The sequence below is a fragment of the Bremia lactucae genome (genome assembly GCF_004359215.1).
Source record: "Bremia lactucae strain SF5 chromosome Unknown BlacSF5_NotPlaced_42_SHOA01000006.1_337800bp, whole genome shotgun sequence".
Classification (NCBI taxonomy): Eukaryota; Oomycota; class Peronosporomycetes; order Peronosporales; family Peronosporaceae; genus Bremia; species Bremia lactucae.
The window spans coordinates 152,906-166,424 of record NW_027152055.1 but is presented as its reverse complement, the minus strand read 5'-3'; the positions used below and the strand labels follow the sequence as shown (position 1 = coordinate 166,424).

Here is a 13,519-nt window from a genome sequence, read left to right as displayed (position 1 = left end):
CGATGGACGAATTAGCCATCAGGCATTTAGGAAGCTAGCTGGACTCGTAGTTAGCTCTATAACCAAAATAAATATTGTTGTATTTTCTGCTACAAATGTACTGGTGGCTGGAGCAACGTGAACGTCGATTTATGCCACAAATATAGAAGCGGAAGTCTGCGCTTAATTCTGTTGTTTTATATATAAATATTCCAACTCGACTTACACGTTTTAATTAAATATATATAACACCAAAAATGGTGAATTTATTTTGCAAATAATCGCATTCTCTATCGCTGAATACTGCCGTGGTCGTACGTAGTACATGTCGATCCGATAACTAATAACCTCTTATACCACATAAGATCGGTGTCCTCCGGAAAAAAAGTTGTTAGAGGTATGACTGCACGAGCAATCACAAAGTAGAGCTTTTATTAAATAGACGAACATCTTGCTCAAATGCTCGCGCTCGTTCGTCATTCACTCCACTTGCAAGTTTAAATAAACGCGTCCACCTTATTTAACAAGAAGATTCGCTGCTCCAATAACGTAGTGCGCTCAAATTTTGTCAAGACCATCATTTTTATTATAAATAACATTATAGAGGTCCCGATGGCAATAATCAAGTTTTGTCGTCGGTGGACGTCAAGTCTTAATATTTAGCGGAGGTTATCTGTTTTCGAGGGATACGTTCTCAGAGGGAGGAGTGAATGAAAGTTCAAGGCCTCTTCTGTTCTTCAGATAGCGTGGATTCTTTTATGGGAAAACCCCGCTAGCTTTGGCATAACTATTAAACCCAAAGATCTCTTCGTACGACCCGATCCTTCTTACAATTCTCTCGCCACGTTCGTCGCATTACAAAGAATATCACATCATGACGACGCATTGCAATACTTATTGTAAACCCGAATGTCAGACGCGTCCTTGCCACAAAGTGCACGCAAGGGCCTGCGGAACGACGTGGGCGCGAACAATTGCTTTCTCAATGTCATCATCCAGAGCCTGTGGCACATCCGCAGCTGTCGCGTGCTTGTTTCAATGGGCGACCACGCCGTGCATCACAACAAGAATCCCAGCGCTGCTCGTCACGCATCCGAGACCGCAACGCTCTGTCTTTTGTGCGAACTCGAGCAGCTATTCGTCCTGTATCAGTTCGCCGAGCAGCCCGTTCTCGACGTCACGCGCGTGCGCATTGCGCTAGGCGAGACATTCGCCCTAGGTGCGATGAATGACGCCACGGAGACGCTCGAGACAATTCTCGACGCGCTCCATTCCGATACATTGAATCATATGCTGCTTCTGCGGCACACACGTGTACCACAAACAGCACATCAACCTCTCCGCAAGACTGAAGACATGTCGGTCTCTTTGCGTCACGACGCGATCGTGTGTGAGCCGCAGTGTGTCGCGCATCGCCTGTTCCAGATGAACTTGATGGAGCTCACAATCTGCGCCTCTTGTGGCCACACGGCCGAGCCCGTGATGCACACCAAATTTCTATATCGCGTCTACGCGTACGAATTGCTCACAAGTGCCCGCACAAGCCTTGAAACAACGCTCGAAGACGTGCTTCGCGTCGAAGCCCAATCTTCCAATGTCGCGGGAACCTGCGACGCGTGTGACGCCATGACACCTTGTATGAAAAGTCGATGGATCCTGACGTTGCCAATGGTCTTTGCGATCAGTCTCATCTGGTCAAGTACGCGAATGGAAACACAAGATCTTTACGACTGGATGGAGCTCTTAGCCGCCCAGCGATCGCTCAATCACGCGTCACAACAAGCATTGGATCTTGGTCGAATTTTTCGACTCGATTTGTCGTCGAAAGAGACGTCGGTATACGCGTTTCGAGGCCTCGTGTGCTACTATGGATGCCACTACGTTGGCTTCTTTGCGAGTCGAAGTATTGACGACGGGGTCGAGCGCGAACGCTGGTTTTTGTTTGATGATACGCGGGTGAAACTCGTCGGAACGTGGGCAGACGTGCGGTCGAGGATCGAGCGAGGCGCGTACCAGCCGACACTGCTTTTTTACGAACGCAAGAGCATTCAACTTGCCATGCTCGAGGAAATTGCGACCGAAATTCACACGTGGTGGGCTGCTGCTGTGCACGAATGTAAAGGAATGGAGGACCCAAGCGCGTTAACAAGCATTTTATCAAAGCCGTTGGTAGTGCCGCATGAACTCGAGTGTGGCGTCGAGGAGATTCTACTTGAAAAGAAAGTGCCAAGTAGGACTCAACTAGAGCCATTGCCGACAGTGGATACGAGTGCGATATCGCAGCGTGTATTCAAAGCAACGCAGGAATTGACACAAAAAGGAAGACAGTGGGGCGACCAGGAGGTTCATTTTCAAGTGGCACATCAAAATGCCCAAGAGACCCTGTCGAGACTCAATGGAATATTGTCTCAAGGCAAGAGCGAAGCACTTGATTCGATAAAAGAACGAGTGGCGCTTCCCATAGCCACGTCCGAGTCCATGCGCTCTAGTGTCTGTCAACGTGACTACTTGGTCAAGTATTCGGAAGATCGAAACACAGACGTGAATCCAAACAGAATTTTTGAAGACGAAAGCCCTGAGAGAAGGAATTTTAAAAGTGATTATCGATTCGATTCGGTAGCATCGATTGGTGAAAGGACTTTGGCGATACCGGAAACTCCGTTAATGATGTTTGATGTGTGTCTCAATGCGTCTGATGGTGGCATTGGATTGCTCTTGGAAGAGGCTGCAAAGACGGACACGTTTGTATCCTCTCGGTTTACAGGGAAAAGCTTTGTTGTGTCAGGCTTTGAGGTCAATGGGCTTGGGGCCAAGTTGCCCGCTGAAGCTAGTGGAGTCATCCGCAAAGGGGACGTACTGGTGGGCATTAATGGGCATTTGCTAGACACAGAAACATACGTGCAAATGCTCGAAATGTTGTTGATGTCGCCAAATCCTGTTCAGCTCACGTTCTGTCGTTTTCAGCCGTGGGCATGCCCTCAATGCACTCTTTTGAATACAAAAAACGACTCGTTTTGTGCGGCTTGTGGCCACGCACCAAGCGTGCCAAGCGTGGCAGGATTGCGGACGCATTGAATGAGAAAAAAAAAATCTGCTCATAGGTTGCGATGCCAGCCATGGCAGTGCTACCTGCAATATTTTATACGCAATAATTAGTCTAAAAAATGCTGCGATCCACAGTTACTTCTTAAATAAAGCAGCTCTCGCACTGTTGAGCGTAGATAGCATCTCCTCAGCAGTCAATCTTCATTTGCTCATAGAATTATCTTATCACAAGTGTAGCTGACGACTAGTAAGGGTTGACTTAACAAAGGTTGTCGCGTCGAGAATTTCAGTTAGCTTCGTTGTTACATAACCAATGCTCACGGCACCCCACTTCGGTGAACGGCACCCCACAATTAAGTTTCTAAATTTTCGCCGCCTTACTCTCGGCCTGAATTCATCTTCTTAAACCAATGAGTAACAAATTTGTTACTCATTGGTGCAAAGATAAAATTTAAGGAAGACTTTTATAAATTACATCATTCAAACACCACTTATCATGAGTAAAATCTTGCAGCGTGTGCACCTGTTGGGCCGCTTTTACCTCAATAAGTGGCAGTATGACGCCACAAAATGGCTAGACGATGTGTGGTTTGGCCGAAGCAATCGCCCACGAGTGGCCTCTGTCGCCTTCATGATCACGCACAGTACGCGGCAAAAGCTACTGGCTGCGGGATTCCCGTCTTCGGTCATCCGGATGCTACAGCCAACGATAGCGCAAAAGATTATTGCTGACAATATCATGTATGATCAATTTAAGGAGCTCCAGGAGCAGCATCAGGAGGAGCAGGCTGAGAGAGCAAGAAGGACTTCTGAGCAGATGGAGACACAGAAGAATGCACTGGCGATGGCCAAGGTCAAGCAGGTAGAAGAACGCATGGCACCATCAGCAGCGCTTGTAATACATCAAACCAGTGTAGCAGCGGAAAAGGATGAAAATAAGTAAATATGCAGGTCAAATCAAGAATGTTTTCCGTCTTGCATCATTACTTAATCGCTGCCTTCATCCGTGGCAGTATTTTGCCAAACGGGGTAAGAGCTAAAACCAGTACAAGTTGCAGCGCCCACCACAGCGCAAAGAAAATAAACCCAAACGCTTGGCGAAAGTCTGCTCTCTCGGTATAGTGAATCCAGAACGATGAGCTCAGTGCATAGAGCAATGTTGCTAACCAGTATGCACGGTAAAAGTAGCTTCTTAAATCGTCGTACTGCGAGTTTTTGTGCCACTTGGATCGGTACACTGCTGTTAGCACGCCGTATTCGAGCGCCTGAGCCATCATAGATGAAACCAGCACGATACCAACTACCGCGGTAAGTGCTGCAGCTGCTGGCGCTAAATACAGCGCAAGCCTCAGCGACTGTAGCGCGAGCCACGAAATCAGCTGGAGTGCTAGCCTCACAACCATCGCAATAAAATTTGCAAGGAAAAGTACGTTGACAATCGATATTGAGTCTGGCAGCAGTGTGAGTTCATAATTTTATATTTTTGAAGTACCTTTTTACGTAACACATTTTAAGTTTTGATACCTAATACAACATCAATGTCTTCAAGGTCTACCTACTTAATTTTCGTCCTCGTCTTGATCTGTGTCTTCACTTTGGACGACCGTTATCTTCACCTCATTCTCCAAGTCACAGCCAGCATAGCCATCGCAGATCACATAAAGCTGGAAGATATGCTCATCAACTTCCTCGGGGGCTGCAAATTGAAGCGCCACATTGGCTTGAGCACTTGCAAACGGCACTCGTTTGATGCTAAGGAGCGTATTCTTTTTTGAGTCGCCTAATACCACCCACCAGTTCTCGGCTTTCGCCACAGGATAGTAGCAAGCATTCACGAGACCCAATTCCTTCGCTGCGTCCTCAGTATCCTCTTCATCAACCCCTTCACGCTCTAACTGCACCGTCACACTAACAGTCGATCCTTGGGTCAAATTCTTCCCATCATGCTGCACTGTCGTCTGCACTGTAACATCCGGAAAAGCATTGCAAAACTTGGCAACAGTCGACATTTTCTCCGCGTCCAAAGGCAACAATTCAAAGCGGGCTTTGTCATCCATGCTTAAGATGTCTATGGGTGTCTCGACTTCCTGTTCGAGATCCATGTCACTCAATTTTTGAAGCATTTCTTGGGTAAAAAAAGGAATTTGCAGCAGTGGCGACTCACTGCTCCACTGTGCCTGCACTACCATCTGAGTAAGGTCCATCGCTGCCAATGCAGGCTTTAACCAGCCATTGGAGCTAATAACATCTACCATGGCGTGTACTAGACGAACGGCATGCTTCAGTATAAAGTCAAGATCCTGGCGCAGTGCTAGACTTAGACGGTCGTGTTGCTTGCTAAAGTGCATCTGCAACAATACATTAGTCTTCACATGAGCTTGTTCATAATCTCCTCCAGCAGCTACTGGAAATTTAAGCTGTTTTGCGAAACTTTCGAGCTTCTTGTCTTCCCCATATCGACTTGGCAAATCGCTAAACTCGGTAGCGGAGGACAGAATTGTCAGAAGCGCACGCACTTTAGAGTCAGCCTTCAAACTGCACGCAAACAGTTCGACCGTCGTGTATTTAATGTAATAGTACGCGGCAATCATGCCTAAATTTTGCGGCGCAAGACCCTCTTCACCCTCCCTCCCTTCATCCTCCTCCTCCTCCACGACTTGGATACAACGTGACTCCACTAGCGCATTGACACTTGCCTCGACCAATTCCGAAAGGTGATCAGACAAATGCACGTTCGTCGCGCCCTGCAAATTGTAGTAATTCGGATTCTTCATGAAGCGTCGATACATAAAGGTCCACGTGAGATAATCCACGGCATCTTGCTTGCTTTCGATAACTTTCGTCACAATCTCAGCATTGATGTGATCGCTCAAAAAGTGAGCAAGTTGTGATTCCACCGGAAGTGGGTCGTATAAAAATTGAGTGTAAAACTTCTTTTTCGAAGCATGGCAGTAAAGGACGCATTTGACAGCTCCCGAGGCAGCGTGGCTGGCATATTTTGTCATCTTTAACACATCTGCCAGCTGATAGTCCACATAACGGTGCTCTCGACCATCGTAGAATTGCGTGCCCATTATCACCACCATAAAAGCACTGGCCTGTGAACTCTGAAGATCCCAAGCCATAGACTGAGGAACAATCAGTACTTGAATTTTGCCAATTGCAAAGCGCTTTAGTACATACTCGCGGTTGCGCAAGGACATTGTATCGGTGCAATATCCAACGCCATTCTCCATCGTATGAAGCAGTGCCGTATCTTCCAGGGGCAATTCCACTAAATCGTCACCAGATGATGATACAAATTTGCGTGGGTCATTTTCCGCTAAGGCAAAAGTGATTAAATCAATCGCGCTGAGCTGAGCTTGCTTGGCTGAAGGCACAAAAACAATGACGGGTTTCTTTGCTGCGTGATTCGCGATCGTATTGTACAACGGCTTTGCCATCGCCAGCATGCGAGAAGAAAAGTCATTAATCTCAAAGCCCTGAACGCGAATTTCCAATGGCTGAGGTCGGACGTTAGGGTGAAAATTAAAGATCCCATCCGATGCGCTCGCGCCGAGCCACTCGCCGACGTCGCGGGCGTTTGCTATCGAATTGCTCATTGCCAAGATCCGCATACGCTCACTCTGCTCTCCGGCCTCTCGCGTCTTCTTCTCCATACCAGCAGCTATGAAACGCATCCTCGACATCACAACTTCAATCGTAGGGCCATAGTCACCGCCACCAACAAAGTGAGCTTCGTCTAAAAGCAAAAGACAAATGTGCTGGATACGTTTCCTCTGCTTCCACCGTCGAGACAGCACGTCCCACTGCGTAGGAGTCGCAAGCAAGATGTTTGCGCTTGCGAGCAAACGCAAATCTGCAGTGGAATCACCCGTGAGCTCCACAACGTGTTGTCGCCAAAAGCTTTCTTCGCCAAATTTAGCATTCCAGTCATTGAACGTATGGTGGCAACTCGACTCTTTGGGATTTATATACACAATCAAGTGATCCCCAAACTCGTCGCTCGCTGGATTAGGTTGGCCCAGGGAATGCAGGGTCTTCATAATAGCGAGCTCTGCACATACGCCTTTGCCACTTCCTGGAGGCGATGCGATAAAAAGGTTGCAATCGGACTCGAGCAAGCGTGGTAGTACTTGTGTTTGGATTGGATTAAAGCGTTTGAAGCACCATGGATTTGAGACGTTACGAGGAGCCGAAAGTGATCGAAGCACAGCTTCTGCAATCTTTTTCTTGCCACCTACGAGCTTCAACAGAATGTTATCTACATAAAGTGGCCGAAGGTCCAATAACTCAGTCGAGGGAGCATTTTTCTGCGGCAGAATGAGCTTAGAAAATGACACTGGCAACGAGCTTTCACAGTGAATCCATTTATCCGATATAAGCTTGATATAATACAGCGGCGCTAGGGGCTCAAGCAGTGGCATTGTGAAGCTCAAATACGTTTCACGCGAGGCGAAGCGGCGCTTGATGAGTAGCCATTCATGGTGGAGAATCGTTTCGCCATCCACATCTTCAACAAAGACCCAAAATCCCTCCGCGTTACCGTGAACATCCCGTGTAAACTCAAAATCAGGTGTCACGACCAAGTCTACCTTGAGCATTGAGCGAGTTATTGGCTGCACATGAGCTGATAGCTCCAGTTTTGGAAATTGATGAATCATCTTGTACAGCTGCTTGCCATACTGCGGATTATTAATGAGCTGGCCCAGATCAGCAGGTTCTAAGTCATTGTACTTTTCCCATGAAATGTCCTTCTTTTCGATTCGCTTTAAAATTGTCTCCGAGATTCCGGGAGCGAATTGACGAAGAGGTGAATGCGAGAGCCACATACGCTTGTCGACCATTTTGCAGAAGCTGAGCATTCTTTCCGCAAGCGAAGCCCAGCTCCTTGTCAAGCAAATTTCGAAGAGGGCGCGGAAAATACGTGCAGCTGATTGATGAATGTGAGCCATATCAGCCAACAGTGCAAACCCATCTAGCTTTAGTCGCGAAATGTACGCTTGCAAGAGGACATTCACCTTGGCTGAACCACTCCCAGCGACAACACCACCGAGAGCAGTTGACACCAAAGACTCCTTGACAGGCACAGGCACACGTTCCAATAGCTTCACAAGCTCTAGCTTTTCTTCAGACCTCACTATCACGTACTTGAATTCGTTCGAGAGCGAAAAGAGTCTTAATATCTCAATATCAGACATACGCGGCTTGAGATACTCATTATAAGTTCTAATTGAGTCGTGAGCAATATAGTAATGGCTGGCCACACGACCTAACGCAGTCACTTGAAAGACTCCTGAGCGCCGCTCGTACTTAATTAAATTGTGTTTTGCGAGCAACATCGCAGCAGAGTGAATAAGATCGGTGCGGTACTGCAGCAGCGTCGGATCAGCCTTACGGGCAGCGATGGAGATGCCGTAAAGCGTTGGATTACGTAGCATGCGGATAAATAGATACGTGTAGCCTAGCCATGTGGCTGCTTGCAACACATTCTGCACGCTACCGACCACAATTTCAGCATTTAAATTGTCTGCAAGCTTACTCATGAGTTGAGATTCAACCGGGAGCTGCTGGTTCATCAGCGACAAATAATACGTCAGCTGCGAGTGCTGCGTAATAATGATACCTTCTCCCTGCGTATCAAATTGCACACGACCGGCACGGCCTAACATCTGTAAGATGTCAAGCGGGCTCAGCTCGCACCAATTTCCTTTTTCAGCATTATAAATCTGCGTGCCCTTGATAATGACTGTGTGCGCTGGTAGATTAACACCCCATGCCAGAGTTGACGTACTGACTAGCACCTTTAAATGTCCGTCAGCGAACGCATTTTCAACGAGTGTACGGTCTTGTCGCTTCATGCCGGCGTGATGGATTCCAAAGCCATACGGAAGAAGGTCCTTTAAGTCATCATTGCGCATGATCTTTTCCGCTTCTTGCAAAAGAACTTCGCTCGAGGCGGAGTTCGGTTTAATTAAGCGAGCGAGGGTGTCATTCTCCACAAACAAGTCCCGCAGTGCTTGAGCTGTCGACGCAGTTTCTTTTCGTGAATGCACAAAAATAAGCACCTGGTTGTCGAGCTCGGCTTGTTCGACCACTTTTTCGTAACATATCGCATTCATCAATGCAAATCGCTTAACTGCTTTTTTCTCCATAATGCCAATATACTGTTGTTGCAACGGCACCGGGCGATAGCTCGCGTCAAAGTAAAACAGGCCTCGAGCAGGGTCGACTCGAAGAAATGCCGCAACATCCTCGTAATTTGGTAGCGTAGCCGACAGACCCACGAGACGCACCATCTGTTGCGTGACTTCCACATTTCGGATCGTGCGGGCAACCAGAGCTTCAAGCACAGGGCCTCGAGTATCGTGCAGCAAGTGGATTTCATCAATAATTACCAGGCGTACGAGTTGAGTGTACGCTCGATCGTCCCCAGACTTTCTAGTGATAATATCCCACTTCTCAGGAGTCGTGACAATAATTTGAGTATCCAACAGCTGTTCTCTCGACAAATTCTGATCACCAGAGAGCTCTCTCACTTGAATATTGTAAGCGCTGGACAGTCTGGCAGATAAATTAAGCACTACCTCTTGCACAAGGGCTTTCATGGGCGCCACATACACGATCTTGAACGAATTCAAATCAATATCACCCGTTTCTGGATCGCGAGCTTTCATCACTTCATGTAGAATCGTAAGCATGGCGACGTTTGTCTTCCCTGCTCCTGTAGGAGCACACAGCAGCAGGTTCTCACTCGTTTCAAATGCCGCAGGATACATTTTCGACTGCACACGATTCAATGATTCCATACCGGCGAACGCACTCTGCGCCCATTTCGGAAGCGTCGAAATCTTGATTCGCGCCTTCGCTTCACTCACCGCCATCTTCGTTCGAACAGCAGGAATGTGAACTTCTTCGTACCCTTTCTTCTGAGCTCGCCACGTGCCTTCAGGCAACCGACACTCCCGATTGCTCATCAAGTGTCCACCTTCTTGGAACGCTAGAGACTCGACATCGACATACCGTTGCGGCTTTGTCTTCGTGACACCGTCTTCAGCTTCTATCCCGGCATCCGTGCCCTCCTCGTTCCCATCATTTGTTGCATTTTCACTAACACGGTGACCACTAGGCTTTTGTTGCAATCGTCGAAGTTTGTTCGCCTCCGCACGAGACGTGGTTTCCATGGCTCCAATCCGATCCTGCATCCACGAATCCGCCGACGCTGTCGACTGCAATTGGTCTAAAATAGCTTTGCCTTCCCCATTTAGCAGCGTCTCATCCTGCACGATCTCGTCTTCAATCTTCCGTCGCTCATCATCATTTTGTGCTTGTTTCAGCTTCGTACAATACAACACCTTGGCTCGATTCTCCAGTATCAACTTGATAAATTCAAACTTGTCGTAATCCAATAGCAGCACCAATCGATTTTCACACGAACTAAGGTCCGCTTCTTTTAAAATGCTCAGCACTTCATCCGAGAGCTTCGCACTCACTTCAGCGTCTTTATAAAACTTCGACAGCTCTCGCTGAAGCCAAAATGCATCGATTGCATGGACATCAAGTTGATACTTTACGTCTTGATCGTCCTCACTATCGTGCCCTGCTTTTAACTTCATGGCTTCGCGACCAGCCGCTGTTCCGTCCTCATCGTCTTCCTCTTCGCGTATTTCATCTAAATCCGACTCGTCGTCATCCTCGTCGTCATCAAATACTACCGCAACTCCCATTTCTTTGTCCACTTGTTCTTCACCTTCCATTTCGGTTTCGCCTTCACGTTCGTCGTCACCAGTCTTTTTCTCGCTTGACTCGGGTGTAAAGTCGGTAATTCGCTTGCTAGCTGCCACCAAGTGACTAAATGCGTGTGATGGAAGTGTTTTCAGCAGCTTTTGAACTTCCATAAGCTTCTCATTGTCCCTGTACGTATCATTCTTGACAATCGAAAGCACTTCTTCCGCCGCGCCAGCCAAGATCTCCCCCGGTTGGGCGCCTATGTGCTGGGCCACAACATTCAAAATTTGCTCGTAAGCCTCCTGACTCGCGGAATTCTTTGGTCGATATGCAGCCGACTCGAAAGACGAACTTTCTTTTAAAATGTTGCTTCTCGCAGCAACCAAGCCGCCCGTGGCCGTAAAGATCAAGCCGTCACCGCCCTCATCAGCGTCCGCGTGCCGCTTCTTCTTCTGCGACTTGTGTTCGCTGTTAATTTCGGTACCGCGGCGCTTGCGGCTGCTTTGTGGTTTCGCTTTCTGCGCGCGGTCGCCCATGCGATAGTTAATCTTTCCGGCCAGTGACTCCACCTCACCGGTCGGCTCATCGGGACGTCTCCTAGACTCACTGTCTGCCTGCAGCACCAGGTTTGAGTTCTGCTGGTACGCATACTGCCGCGAGCGGGCTACTTCTTCGGCCATTAGGAGAAGCAGGGAGGCGAAATGCGGACAACGGATCCAAAGATGGGTGGAGGATACATAGATTAACCGTTCTAAAGGTTTTGCGATACAAGAGCAGTTCGAGTTTGTCAAACTTCTTCTTACAAATTCTAAGCAGAATGGTAATTTGACGATTAAAGAGCAGAATGAGATTTCTTCGAGTTCAATCTTGCAGTGCGCGACAATATATATCAACCGCTGTTCTTTGCAAATTTAATTCTTTTCTGTCTTTTTCTATTGATGGCCGAATTCTATGGCATTAAAATCATTTTAATTTATGGATAATACGCGTGTCAGGCACCAGATAGAAACTGATGGCCGAATTCTATATTAAGGTAATTAGGGCATCGATCAAGCTCTGTTCCCCTTTTGACTCTAAAGCTCCTAAGGCTTGCGCTGCGATAAATATAAGCTTGCGAAAGCAAAGCTCACACTGATTATAAATTCACGCTACTTAGTGCGGAAGAGCGCCTCCGAGAGTCCATTGAACTTAGGTATAAGATTTCTGGACTTTGACAGTATGGAACGCTGTCTCGTCCTTGATTTGGAATCGAGATATGATCTCATCATTGGTATGGCCTGGCTTGAACACCATGACCCATGAATCGATTGGAGGTCTAACACCTTACGCGTCACGCGCAATATTCCTAGCAAAGTTTTGGACAGTCATAAACCCACCTTTGCTTGGCGAGAAAAGCGCTACTGGCGCGGACCATTGACTGAGTTTGTCAGTGTTTTAGGCATTGAAATGTCCGACTTCATAAACTCCAATGTTTTTACATTAATTCTGAGCCCGACTCAGAAGAAAAAAGTGGAACGGCACGTACTCCGTAGAGTGACACTCGTTGTAATAACGATTCACTGAATGCTGAAAACATTGTTGGCCTAAGGCCGAGTCATCAAGGGTGCAATATCCCTGAAATACGTGGAGTGACACGTCTAAGTCCATCATGTGTGGTCGGCCGAGGTGGCATCACACTGAGTGTCAGAAGAGACGCTATTGGCGGTTCATCAGGACCTTAAGGCAGCAAAATCCCTGAGACACGTGGGGTGGCACGTCTGAGTCCACCGAGTATGGTCGGCCGAGGTGGCACCATACTGAGTGTCAATAATAACACTATTGGCGGTTCGCCAGGGCATTTTGGGTCAAACCCTTTAGACGCACGTATAGCGACACGAAAACGTTCGCTGGTAAAGGAAGTTGAGTTAACTAACATTGTCGGATGTCGAATTAAACACCATGTCTGGTATAGAACCAATACAGGCTGGAAAAATCGGGGACGTGAATGTCCCGGCCTCTAAGAGGCGTATTGTCTCTACTTCAAGACAGGGGAGACATGGAGCGTTTATACCCTCACAAAGTGATACCTCTGAGCAATTACACACGCTTGTGAATGGTGTAACCGGTAGCATTGAGGGAGAAATTAACCTTGCGGTAATCCTTTCGCTACATGCTCTTTTAGGGCTAGACGAAATATTTCTATCCATGAGTGCGGTCGATCCTTAAAGGCTGGCGACTTGTCTGAGATGGAGAGGCGTGCAAATAAACTCGGAAGTTGACAAGAGCATGCTTCGTAGCAAGTAACTCTTCGTCATGAATTGGCTAGTTCTTTTTTGCAGCTTTAAGCTGTCAAGACTCGAACACGTTCACGCCCACTAAGATCTGTTTGTTACAGAGTATTGCCAATGGCAAAATCCGCAGCGTCACCGACGACACTGAAAGGCCAATTTGGATCTGGCAGTGCCAAGATCGGGGCATGGATAAGACTACTCTAAACTGCTTGAAAAGCATTATGTTCTGTGCTAGTTCAGCACCATTTAAATTCCTTTATAAGGAGATTAGATGATGGTCTCGCCATATTAGCGTAATTTTCGCTATATTTGTGTAAATAATTGGCGAGACCCAACCACTTACGCAAATTCTTTGGTGTTTAGGAACCGGTCAATTTTCTATGGTTTTTACATACGCGAGATCCGCTCTAAGGCCACACTTCCCAATGAATCACCCTAAGAAAGGAATTTCTTCTCGGCCAAAAATGCATTTCGATGCATTGGCATACAATTTTTTT

At 47.4% G+C, this 13,519-nt stretch overlaps 4 protein-coding genes across 4 annotated transcripts; 2 read left to right on the top strand and 2 right to left on the bottom strand.

Moving 5' to 3' along the window:
• Positions 1-888: 888 nt before the first annotated feature.
• On the top strand, positions 889-3,054 carry CCR75_005986 (uncharacterized protein; the record flags this gene model as incomplete). The annotated part of the gene is made up of 1 exon (XM_067964060.1): positions 889-3,054. One exon carries the CDS (start codon positions 889-891, stop codon positions 3,052-3,054), a length of 2,166 nt encoding a protein of 721 aa, XP_067820930.1.
• Positions 3,055-3,520: 466 nt separating this feature from the next.
• CCR75_005987 (uncharacterized protein) lies at positions 3,521-3,967 on the top strand (the record flags this gene model as incomplete). The annotated part of the gene is made up of 1 exon (XM_067964061.1): positions 3,521-3,967. One exon carries the CDS (start codon positions 3,521-3,523, stop codon positions 3,965-3,967), a length of 447 nt encoding a protein of 148 aa, XP_067820929.1.
• A 40-nt stretch (positions 3,968-4,007) lies between these two features.
• On the bottom strand, positions 4,008-4,427 carry CCR75_005988 (uncharacterized protein; the record flags this gene model as incomplete). Its single annotated transcript, XM_067964062.1, has 1 exon — positions 4,008-4,427. The coding sequence occupies one exon, from the start codon at positions 4,425-4,427 to the stop codon at positions 4,008-4,010; it is 420 nt and encodes a 139-aa protein (XP_067820932.1).
• Positions 4,428-4,583: 156 nt separating this feature from the next.
• On the bottom strand, positions 4,584-11,432 carry CCR75_005989 (uncharacterized protein; the record flags this gene model as incomplete). Its single annotated transcript, XM_067964063.1, has 1 exon — positions 4,584-11,432. One exon carries the CDS (start codon positions 11,430-11,432, stop codon positions 4,584-4,586), a length of 6,849 nt encoding a protein of 2,282 aa, XP_067820931.1.
• Between the last annotated feature and the right edge of the window lie 2,087 nt (positions 11,433-13,519).